A 12,751-nucleotide genomic window follows, 5' to 3' on the forward strand; every position below is an offset into this window, starting at 1 on the left:
TTGACAAACTATCGTTGTGATTTTGATGCGTAGGTAAGATTGGTTCTTGCTTAAGCCCGTAGCAGCCACGTAAAACTTGCAACAAACAAAGTAGAGGACGTCTAACTTGTTTTTGCAGGGCATGTTGTGATGTGATATGGTCAAGACATGATGCTAAATTTTATTGTATGAGATGATCATGTTTTGTAATCGAGTTATCGGCAACTGGCAGGAGCCATATGGTTGTCGCTTTATTGTATGCAATGCAATCGCGCTGTAATGCTTTACTTTATCACTAAACGGTAGCGATAGTCGTGGAAGCATAAGATTGGCGAGACGACAACGATGCTACGATGGAGATCAAGGTGTCGCGCCGGTGACGATGGTGATCATGACGGTGCTTCGAAGATGGAGATCACAAGCACAAGATGATGATGGCCATATCATATCACTTATATTGATTGCATGTGATGTTTATCTTTTATGCATCTTATCTTGCTTTGATTGACGGTAGCATTATAAGATGATCTCTCACTAATTATCAAGAAGTGTTCTCCCTGAGTATGCACCGTTGCGAAAGTTCTTCGTGCTGAGACACCACGTGATGATCGGGTGTGATAGGCTCTACGTTCAAATACAACGGGTGCAAAACAGTTGCACACGCGGAATACTCAGGTTATACTTGACGAGCCAAGCACATACAGATATGGCCTCGGAACATGGAGACCGAAAGGTCGAGCGTGAATCATATAGTAGATATGATCAACATAGTGATGTTCACCAATGAAACTACTCCATCTCACGTGATGATCGGACATGGTTTAGTTGATTTGGATCACGTAATCACTTAGAGGATTAGAGGGATGTCTATCTAAGTGGGAGTTCTTTAAGTAAATTAATTGAACCTAAATTTATCATGAAACTTAGTACCTGATAGTATCTTGCTTGTTTATGCTTGATTGTAGATAGATGGCTCGTGCTGTTGTTCCGTTGAATTTTAATGCGTTCCTTGAGAAAGCAAAGTTGAAAGATGATGGTAGCAATTACACGGACTGGGTCCATAACTTGAGGATTATCCTCATTGCTGCATAGAAGAATTACGTCCTGGAAGCACCACTGGGTGCCAGGCCTGCTGCTGGAGCAACACCATATGTTATGAATGTCTGGCAAAGCAAAGCTGATGACTACTCGATAGTTCAGTGTGCCATGCTTTACGGCTTAGAATCGGGACTTCAACGACGTTTTGAACGTCATGGAGCCTATGAGATGTTTCAGGAGTTGAAGTTAATATTTCAAGCAAATGCCCGGATTGAGAAATATGAAGTCTCCAATAAGTTCTATAGCTGCAAGATGGAGGAGAACAGTTCTGTCAGTGAGCATATACTCAAAATGTCTGGGTATAATAATCACTTGATTCAATTGGGAGTTAATCTTCCAGATGATTGCGTCATTGACAGAATTCTCCAATCACTGCCACCAAGCTACAAGAGCTTCGTGATGAACTATAATATGCAAGGGATGAATAAGACTATTCCCGAGCTCTTCGCAATGCTGAAAGCTGCGGAGGTAGAAATCAAGAAGGAGCATCAAGTGTTGATGGTCAACAAGACCACTAGTTTCAAGAAAAAGGGCAAAGGTAAGAAGAAGGGGAACTTCAAAAAGAACAGCAAGCAAGTTGCTACTCAAGAGAAGAAACCCAAACCTGGACCTAAGCCTGAAACTGAGTGCTTCTACTACAAGCAGACTGGTCACTGGAAGCGGAACTGCCCCAAGTATTTGGCGAATAAGAAGGATGGCAAGGTGAACAAAGGTATATGTGATATACATGTTATTGATGTGTACCTTACTAATGCTCGCAGTAGCACCTGGGTATTTGATACTGGTTCTGTTGCTAATATTTGCAACTCAAAACAGGGACTACAGATTAAGCGAAGATTGGCTAAGGACGAGGTGACGATGCGCGTGGGAAATGGTTCCAAAGTCGATGTGATCGCAGTCGGCACGCTACCTCTACATTTACCTTTGGGATTATATTAGACCTAAATAATTGTTATTTGGTGCTAGCGTTAAGCATGAACATTATATCTGGTTCTTGTTTGATGCGAGACGGTTATTCATTTAAATCTGAGAATAATGGTTGTTCTATTTATATGAGTAATATCTTTTATGGTCATGCACCCTTAAAGAGTGGTCTATTTTTATTGAATCTCGATAGTAGTGACACACATATTCATAGTGTTGAAGCCAAAAGATGCAGAGTTGATAATGATAGTGCAACTTATTTGTGGCACTGCCGTTTAGGTCATATCAGTGTAAAGCGCATGAAGAAACTCCATACTGATGGACTTTTGGAACCACTTGATTATGAATCACTTGGTACTTGCGAACCGTGCCTCATGGGCAAGATGACTAAAAGCCGTTCTGCGAAACTATGGAGCGAGCAACAGATTTGTTGGAAATCATACATACAGATGTATGTGGTCCGATGAATATTGAAGCTCGTGGTGGATATCGTTATTTTCTCACCTTCACAGATGACTTAAGCAGATATGGGTATATCTACTTAATGAAACATAAGTCTGAAACGTTTGAAAAGTTCAAAGAATTTCAGAGTGAAGTTGAAAATCATTGTAACAAGAAAATAAAGTTTCTACGATCTGATCGTGGAGGAGAATATTTGAGTTACGAGTTTGGTGTACATTTGAAAATTTTTGGAATAGTTTCGCAACTCACGCCACCCGGAACACCACAGCGTAATGGTGTGTCCGAACGTCGTAATCGTACTTTACTAGATATGGTGCGATCTATGATGTCTCTTACTGATTTACCGCTATCATTTTGGGGATACGCTCTAGAGACGGCCACATTCACGTTAAATAGGGCACCATCAAAATCCGTTGAGACGACGCCTTATGAACTATGGTTTGGCAAGAAACCAAAGTTGTCGTTTTTGAAAGTTTGGGGCTGCGATGCTTATGTGAAAAAGCTTCAACCTGATAAGCTCGAACCCAAATCGGAGAAATGTGTCTTTATAGGATATCCAAAGGAGACTATTGGATACACCTTCTATCACAGATCCGAAGGCAAGACTTTTGTTGCTAAGTTCGGAAACTTTCTGGAGAAGGAGTTTCTCTTTAAAGAAGTGAGTGGGAGGAAAGTAGAACTTGACGAGGTAACTGTACCTGCTCCCTTATTGGAAAGTAGTGCATCACAGAAAACTGTTTCTGTAACACCTACACCAGTTAGTGAGGAAGCTAATGATGATGATCATGAAACTTCAGAACAAGATACTACTGAACCTCGTAGATCAACCAGAGTAAGATCCGCGCTAGAGTGGTACGGTAATCCTATTCTGGAAGTCATGCTACTAGATCATGATGAGCCTACAAACTATGAAGAAGCGATGGTGAGCCCAGATTCCGCAAAATGGCTTGAAGCCATGAAATCTGAGAGGGGATCCATGTATGAGAACAAAGTATGGACTTTGGTTGACTTGCCCGATGATCGGCAAGCAATTGAGAATAAATGGATCTTCAAGAAGAAGACTGACGCTGACGGTAATATTACTGTCTACAAAGCTCGACTTGTCGCAAAAGGTTTTCGGCAAGTTCAAGGGATTGACTACGAGGAGACCTTCTCACCCATAGCGATGCTTAAGTCTGTCCGAATCATGTTAGCAATTGCTGCATTTTATGATTATGAAATTTGGCAGATGGATGTCAAAACTGCATTCCTGAATGGATTTCTGGAAGAAGAGTTGTATATGATGCAACCAGAAGGTTTTGTCGATCCAAAGGGAGCTAACAAAGTGTGCAAGCTCTAGCGATCCATTTATGGACTGGTGCAAGCCTCTCGGAGTTGGAATAAATGCTTTGATAGTGTGATCAAAGCATTTGGGTTTATACATACTTTTGGAGAAGCCTGTATTTACAAGAAAGTGAGTGGGAGCTCTGTAGCATTTCTAATATTATATGTGGATGACATATTACTAATTGGAAATGATATAGAATTTCTGGATAGCATAAAGGGATACTTGAATAAGAGTTTTTTTATGAAAGACCTCGGTGAAGCTGCTTACATATTAGGCATTAAGATCTATAGAGATAGATCAAGACGCTTAATTGGACTTTCACAAAGCACATACCTTGACAAAGTTTTGAAAAAGTTCAAAATGGATCAAGCAAAGAAAGGGTTCTTGCCTGTGTTACAAGGTGTGAAGTTGAGTAAGACTCAATGCCCGACCACTGCAGAAGATAGAGAGAAAATGAAAGATGTTCCCTATGCTTCAGCCATAGGCTCTATCATGTATGCAATGCTGTGTACCAGACCTGATGTGTGCCTTGCCATAAGTCTAGCAGGGAGGTATCAAAGTGATCCAGGAGTGGATCACTGGACAACGGTCAAGAACATCCTGAAATACCTGAAAAGGACTAAGGATATGTTTCTCATATATGGAGGTGACAAAGAGCTCATCGTAAAAGGTTACGTTGATGCAAGCTTTGACACTGATCCGGACGATTCTAAATCGCAAACCGGATGCGTGTTTACATTAAACGGTGGAGCTGTCAGTTGGTGCAATTCTAAACAAAGCGTTGTAGCGGGATCTACATGTGAAGCGGAGTACATAGCTGCTTCGGAAGCAGCAAATGAAGGAGTCTGGATGAAGGAGTTCATATCCGATCTAGGTGTCATACCTAGTGCATCGGGTCCAATGAAAATCTTTTGTGACAATACTGGTGCAATTGCCTTGGCAAAGGAATCCAGATTTCACAAGAGAACCAAGCACATCAAGAGACGCTTCAATTCCATCCGGGATCTAGTCCAGGTGGGAGACATAGAGATTTGCAAGATACATATGGATCTGAATGTTGCAGACCCGTTAACTAAGCCTCTTCCACGAGCAAAACATGATCAGCACCAAGGCTCCATGGGTGTTAGAATCATTACTGTGTAATCTAGATTATTGACTCTAGTGCAAGTGGGAGACTGAAGGAAATATGCCCTAGAGGCAATAATAAAGTTATTATTTATTTCCTTATATCATGATAAATGTTTATTATTCATGCTAGAATTGTATTAACCGGAAACATAATACATGTGTGAATACATAGACAAACAGAGTGTCACTAGTATGCCTCTACTTGAATAGCTCGTTAATCAAAGATGGTTATGTTTCCTAACCATGAACAAGGAGTTGTTATTTGATTAGCGGGATCACATCATTAGGTGAATGATCTAATTGACATGACCCATTCCATTAGCTTAGCACCCGATCGTTTAGTATGTTGCTATTGCTTTCTTCATGACTTATACATGTTCCTATGACTATGAGATTATGCAACTCCCGTTTGCCGGAGGAACACTTTGTGTGCTACCAAATGTCACAACGTAAATGGGTGATTATAAAGGTGCTCTACAGGTGTCTCCAAAGGTACATGTTGGGTTGGCGTATTTCGAGATTAGGATTTATCATTCCGATTGTCGGAGAGGTATCTCTGGGCCCTCTCGGTAATGCACATCACATAAGCCTTGCAAGCATTGCAACTAATGAGTTAGTTGCGAGATGATGTATTACAGAACGAGTAAAGAGACTTGCCGGTAACGAGATTAAACTAGGTATTGAGATACCGACGATCGAATCTCGGGCAAGTAACATACCGATGACAAAGGGAACAACGTATGTTGTTATGCGGTCTGACCGATAAAGATCTTCGTAGAATATGTAGGAGCCAATATGAGCATCCAGGTTCCGCTATTGGTTATTGACTGGAGACGTGTCTCGGTCATGTCTACATTGTTCTCGAACCCGTAGGGTCCACACGCTTAAGGTTTCGATGACAGTTATATTATGAGTTTATGAGTTTTGACGTACCGAAGTTAGTTCGGAGTCCCGGATGTGATCACGGACATGACGAGGAGTCTCGAAATGGTCGAGACATAAAGATTGATATATTGGACAGCTATATTCGGACACCGGAAGTGTTCCGGGTGATTTCGGAGAAAACCGGAGAGCCGGAGGGTTACCGGAACCCCCCCGGGAGAAGTAATGGGCCATATGGGCCTTAGTGGAGAGAGAGAGGGGCAGCCAGAGGTGGGCTGCGCGCCTCCTCCCCCCTGGTACGAATTCGACTAGGAGAGGGGGGCGTCGCCCCCCTTTCCCTCTCCCTCCCCACTTCTTTCTCCCTCCTAGTAGGAGTCCTACTCCTACTAGGAGGAGGACTCCTCCTTGGCGCGCCATAGAGGGCCGGCCGGCCTCCTCCCCTTGATCCTTTATATACGGGGGCAGGGGGCACCCCTTGACACACAAGTTGATCCACGTGATCATATTCTTAGCCGTGTGCGGTGCCCCCTTCCACCATAGTCCTCGATAATATTGTAGCGGTGCTTAGGTGAAGCCCTACGACAGTAGAACATCAAGATCGTCACCACGCCGTTGTGCTGACAGAACTCTTCCCCGACACTTTGCTGGATCGGAGTCCGGGGATCGTCATCGAGCTGAATGTGTGCTAAAACTCGGAGGTGCCGTAGTTTCGGTGCTTGATCGGTCGGGCCGTGAAGACGTACGACTACATCAACCACGTTGTGCTAACGCTTCCGTTGTCGATCTACAAGGGTATGTAGATCACACTCCCCCCTCTCGTTGCTATGCATCACCATGATCTTGCGTGTGCGTAGGAATTTTTTTGAAATTACTACGAAACCCTACACATCCTTGATGGTAAGCGTGTCATCAATCACAAAAGAGTGAAGCCTCGGGAATTGTTGTTGCATGATAACCACAGTGTTATTAAATTGCCAACGGTCCAACCAAAAAACCACCGTATCCCCCGACCGCACATGAGGGACAGCTGACTTACAAAATTTGTCATACAGCTTCAACATGTCTTGCCGCCAGAAAGAACCACAACTTTGAGTGACTTGGGGCGGTGCAGCAGCATAATATGTGTCCCAGATGAGTGAAACCCAGGGCACGTCCGACTTATTAAATTTTTTGAAGAGATGCCTGATCAACAAGGTATCATTTTGTATGCCTAGGTCAAGCACTCCAAGGCCTCCCCGATTCTTAGGCCGATAGACCAAATCCCAAGCCGCCAATGATTGTCGTGGTGTGTCAGAGTTTCCCCTCCACAAACATTGCCGCATGATACGTTCAATCTGCTTCAAAATTCTGTGAGGCAACGAGAGAGTGCACAGAAAATATATTGGCATAGAACAAAGAACATATTTCAAAAGTTGCAGCCGGCTCCCTTGGTTCAACAGACAAGAGGAAGCAGATAATCTTCTCTCAATGTGATCCACTAAGGGCAACAAGTCATAAATTGTGGGCCGAGAGGTACCCATTGGCAATCCAAGATAGGTAAATGGCATGGAACCAACATCACACCCAAGCAAAGCAGCTACACGCTTACCCTCATCATCGGACATATTTATTGGAATCAACGAAGATTTACTAAAGTTGACTCGCAAACCCGTAGACTTGGCAAAGACCTCAAGCATTTCCTTGAAAGCAATGAGCTGGCTGTCCACAGCAGGAAGAACAATTAGTGTGTCATCAGCATATTGCACAATCGGATAATCCATCGAAGTGGTTGGTATGGGAAGTGTGAGAATGTTCCTTGCACACATCTCATTAACCACCGACTGTAATAAATCCACATCAATCACAAATAACAAAGGAGATAATGGATCTCCTTGACGCACACCCGAACGGCAGACAAAGTGGTTACCAGGCACACCATTTAGAAGAACCGAAGAGGACCAAGTGGACAAGATGCTATCAATCCAACTTGTCCAACGGTTATCAAACCCCTTACATTTCAAGATCCTGAGAATCAGCTCATGCTCAATGGTATCAAACGCCTTCGTGAAGTCAAGCTTGAGAAGGATTATAGGCCTTTTGGATGCCTTGCACTGATGGATGTATTCAAAACAGCATGCTATCCTATATGGATCGACAGCGAAGAAACCCATATTGATTGCGGTGAATGCACTTTAAGATCACATTGTGTAAACAATTAGCCAAAAGTTTAGTTAAAAACTTTAGGCAAGTATTTGTCAATGATATGGGCCTAAAATCACCAATATATTCCGGGCTCAACTTCTTAGGAATGAGGGTAATAAGAGATGTATTCAGACACTCCAGGTCACACTTTCCATCATAAAAATCTTGGACTAGCTTCATAAAATCCTTCTTCGAAATATTCCAACATTTCTTTAAAAAAAGACCAGTAAACCCGTCAGGGCCCGGAGCGCGATCAGAGGGCATGTTATTAATTACCGTATCCACCTCGGAGTCCGTGAAAGGCAAGGATACATCCTCAATACCATCAATCCGAGTAATTAATGTGTCAAGGTCAACACCCATTTGGATACCTTTGGCCTGGCCCATTCTTTGATTGAAATCAGACCAAAACATCCCCGCTATCTGTTGATGGTCAGAGATCACCTCCCCATCCACAAACTTAATCGAGGAAATGGTGTTCCTCCGAAACCTTTCAGTTGCCATAGCATGGAATTTTTTTGAATTTTCCTCGCCAACTTTGATGTTTCTGATCGTGCAACGTTGTTTCCAATAAATAAACTACCAATGCAAAATATCTTCAAGGTGCAATTTAACAATCCTGCGAAAATTGAACTCCGGCCAACTCAAGGGCCTAAATTCCTCAATATTATCCAGAAAAATGATCACTTTATTGCAACCAGCAATGAGAGCTTTGACTGTGGACAGGTTGAGGTGCCATTTCTTAAGAGCATAACGAAGTGATTTGAACTTAGCAGAAATGGTTAAGGCAATAGAAGATTTACCCACAAGCCTGTTCCAAACCTCAGAAACACAATCCGTAAAACCAGGAAAATCAACCCAATAGTTTTCAAAGCGAAAAACTTTTGCCTTGGGAATACAAGTGGCAATGGAAACCACACACGGGACGTGATTAGAGGTAGTGCGCGCAAGAGGAAGAACCATTGTGTTGTGGTGATCTTGTGTCCAAGCCACATATGTAAAAAACCAATCAATCTGCTCGAGGAGAGGTGAGGTTTGCATATTGGACCATGTGTACTGACTATCCTTGATTGGCAACTCAATAAGACCCAAATGACCAATTATTTCATTAAACAAAAAGATATCATTCACATCACCACCCGGCTGATTTCGGTTCTCAATCGAGCGCATAAAGTTGAAGTCACCCAAACGTAACCAATTCTCCTCGAACTGAATATCAAGATTATATAACCACTGCACAAAATCGTCACATGCAGAACCTTGACACGGGCCATAGATTGAAACAATAAACCAAGATTCCGATGTGTGTTTAGATTGAAACTTCACAATAATACCATAGGGTTTAGCCTCAATTAAGTTGCCTATGAAAAAGGAAGAGTTCCAAATAACCACCATACCAGCAGACGCCCCAGCCGAGGGCACATAGACAAAGTTATCAAAATGCCTTAGACAGAATTTTCTAATGAAGCGTTGATCAATATGCATGCATTTGGTTTCCTGGAGGCAAACAACAGAACACTCGCTTTCATCAATCTTTTGCCTAACCGCAAGCTGACACACTTCAGAATTCAGACCCCTAACGTTCCAACAAAGAACTTTCCACTCTCTAAACATTGTCTGATTCATTACAAACCAAAAGAAGACACATTAAAAGTAGGCCACACAATGACCTACAACGAATTAAACGGACGAGTACTGCAAAGTCCCAAACAGATAAGAACAGATAAATGACGATTATGGTACGCCATGGACCTAAACCCTGGATGAAGTAGCTAATCATCAGAGCTTGTGCTGTTGTTGGACTTGGCAGGATTAGCTGCAAGCTTATCCGTCGAGATCTTCTCTGGCGCAATGTGAAGACGAGCACCAATTCTCTGAAGATCATCTATAGCAGTCAGAGGAGGCACTGAAGAGTTATCATCAGGCTGGGATGCCATAGTTTTACGCTTCTTTAGAGTGTGTGGCTTCTTAGATGGAGTACCAGCAGTCAGCTTGCGATATCCATCACGTAGGCCACTGAGACGAGCACTGCACCTGGCCTTAGAATCAACAATGACACGAGAGGCCTTGGGCTTTCTTCCATGCTTCAGAGAAACTTGAGGAACAACAGAAAACTCGAAAGCTTCAGCAACAGGCTCATCAATATCATCAAAACAAAGAGCTCGAGCTACTGGCCTTTTAACAGGTGTCACCTCCCTCATTTGGTTGGTTGAAGGAACAGGTGCAGGCAGCAGCAGCAAATTGGGGGATGGAGCACTGAAAAGAGGCTCCCACGACTGCTTGTTCAGAAGAGCACCAAGATCAACTGGAAGACAAACTTGGGAATGTCAGAGATCCTGATAAACGGCAGCACCTTCTCAAAAGTGCGCTTCCACAGCATCACAGGAGGTAAGACCGGACCAAAGACAGTTAACACTTCCCCAATCATCAGTGGAGGCTGCTGTGGTCCCAATGGGTGCTGGAAAATAGCCATATTCGCAGCAACATTCTCATTGTTAACTGAATCTTCAGAAAGCTGCAACACAATGGACTCCTGAGACTGAACTTCCTCAACATTGGCCTGCTGCACAGCTTCATGGACATGTGGAGGATCATTCAATGGCTGCTCATTGGCAGGCTGAGGCACATCATTCCAACCAAGCTCTGGGAATTCAGGCATGACCCAATTGTGATTGTTGAACTGCATATTACCAGGGAGTGGGTATGGATTGCCATTGAAGGGCATTGGGTCCTCATCAGCAGGCAGAATATCAGCAAAATCCATAGAGATTATGTAGACCGGCGCAGTCAAAGAAATCCTAACACCTCCAAAATCAGCATATTCTCTGTATGCCACTGATCAAGGCAAAGGTGTCCCGATGTTTCGATGAGATGGTGGCTATCGTTTCTGTGGGAGTGGACCTTGACGATCCGACTACGAACGTGCGAGACGTCGCGCCTTAGCAATCGCTAAACCAACTTTCGAGGGGTTATTGACCACGCCGGAGCACGATCAACCTGACCACGAGGGTCTGTTTCCTGTGAGCAAACGAAGAACAAGCAAGAAACTGAGATTGCAATCTGGATATTGCGAATATAAGATGAAAGCTTTATTGATCAAGGTGGGGTTTTGTCTAGATTAAAAGTTCGCCATAGCTGCAACTTCGCATACTTCGTTTGTGTCCAACGACCAGACCAAGACCTATTGCTGCTAACCATGGCAGGATCACAAGTCGACGAGACTGACTGGGAGAACATGACAAACAAAGAGTTACATGACAAGTTTCAGCAAATGATGAGTGGATAGGTGGAAGATGTGCTAAATAGATTTGACGAGGCCATGGAGAAGATAGATGGCTTTGAGAAGGCATTCGAAACAAAGCTCGATAACAAGTTTAATGAATTGCTTGCGCATCTTCCACCACCACCACCGGCTGCACCTAACGCACCTCTAAAACAACAACAACAACAACAACAACGTCGCCTTCCAAATCAAGTGGGACGAGCACAGCGCGTTCCCATTGACCCTGGGCAAAATTCTAGTGCCGCTGTTGATGCTTCTGTAGCTCATGCTGCTACTGCAGAGGTGGATGACCATTACGAGGATGAGGTTGATCAAAATCAGAACTACGTGCAACCACCAGCACCACCACCACCAGGTCATCCTCAAGTATATCATCGCAACGGTAGGGCTGCACAACCATATGAGGTACGAGATCATGACCATCTTCGTAAACTGAAATTGAATATTCCACCATTTGAGGGTAGATATGTTCCTGATATATATCTTACTTGGGAGTTAGAAACTAAACAACGTTTTACATGTTTACAATATCCCGAGGAGAGACGTGTTCCTGCTGCTGTTTGTGCTTTCACTAGTTTTGCATGTGTTTGGTGGTCTGAGCATTGTAGATTATATCCTATTCCAGCTACTTGGGCTGCTTTGAAAACTGCTATGCGTACTCGTTGGGTTCCACCATATTATCAATGTGAATTACTTCAAAAATTGCAGCGGTTAAGACAAGGAAAAAATTATGTAGAAGAATATTATCAGGAATTACAAACTGGCATGATTAGATGTGGTATTGTTGAGGAGAATGAAGCTATGCTTGCACGTTTTATGGGTGGATTAAATAAAGAGATTCAGACTATTCTAGAGTATAAGGAGTATACTAATATCACTCGTTTATTCCATCTTGCTTGTAAAGCTGAACGTGAAGTGCAGGATCGACAGGCATTGGCGCGAACTAACTTTTCTGCAGGTCGATCTTCATCATGGACACCACGTGCATCCTCTACTTCCACTCCACCAGCACCTCCATCAGGTGCCACCTCCAGCCGTGATACAAGAAAGCAGGTACAACCACCACTATCTGCCAAGAGCACATCTGCCAGACATGCGCAGAGCTCTTCTTCTTCCGTGGCATCAACATGGCACACAAGTGATATTATTTGTCGTCGTTGTAAGGGAAGAGGACATTTTGCGAGAGAATGCCAATCTCAGCGTGTGATGATTGCTACCGAGGATGGTGGGTATGAGTCCGCTAGTGACTATGATGAGGAGACTTTGGCTCTTCTTTGCACATGAAGAACACGGTGGAGAGGATTCTGATCATGACACGCAATACATGGCTGCTGAAGATGCTAACAAGTATGAATGTTTAGTTGCTCAACGTGTTTTGAGTGTGCAGGTTACACAAGCTGAGCAAAATCAGAGGCATAATTTGTTCCATACAAAGGGAGTTGTGAAGGAACGTTCTGTTCGCGTCATCATATATGGAGGGAGCTGCA

At 43.4% G+C, this 12,751-nt stretch overlaps 1 protein-coding gene across 1 annotated transcript in view; it reads right to left on the bottom strand.

Moving 5' to 3' along the window:
• Positions 1 to 8,485, bottom strand: part of LOC119352648 — a 62,773-nt gene extending 54,288 nt beyond the window's left edge. The window contains exons 1-2 of the mRNA XM_037619230.1: positions 8,258 to 8,485; positions 7,449 to 7,620 (exon numbers count right to left, since the gene is read on the bottom strand). Coding sequence (XP_037475127.1) covers positions 7,449 to 7,620; positions 8,258 to 8,485 — 400 coding nt within the window. The remainder of the gene's footprint in view (positions 1 to 7,448; positions 7,621 to 8,257) is intronic.
• Positions 8,486 to 12,751: the final 4,266 nt, after the last annotated feature.

Source organism: Triticum dicoccoides, chromosome 1A (genome assembly GCF_002162155.2).
Source record: "Triticum dicoccoides isolate Atlit2015 ecotype Zavitan chromosome 1A, WEW_v2.0, whole genome shotgun sequence".
Lineage (NCBI taxonomy): Eukaryota > Viridiplantae > Streptophyta > Magnoliopsida > Poales > Poaceae > Triticum > Triticum dicoccoides.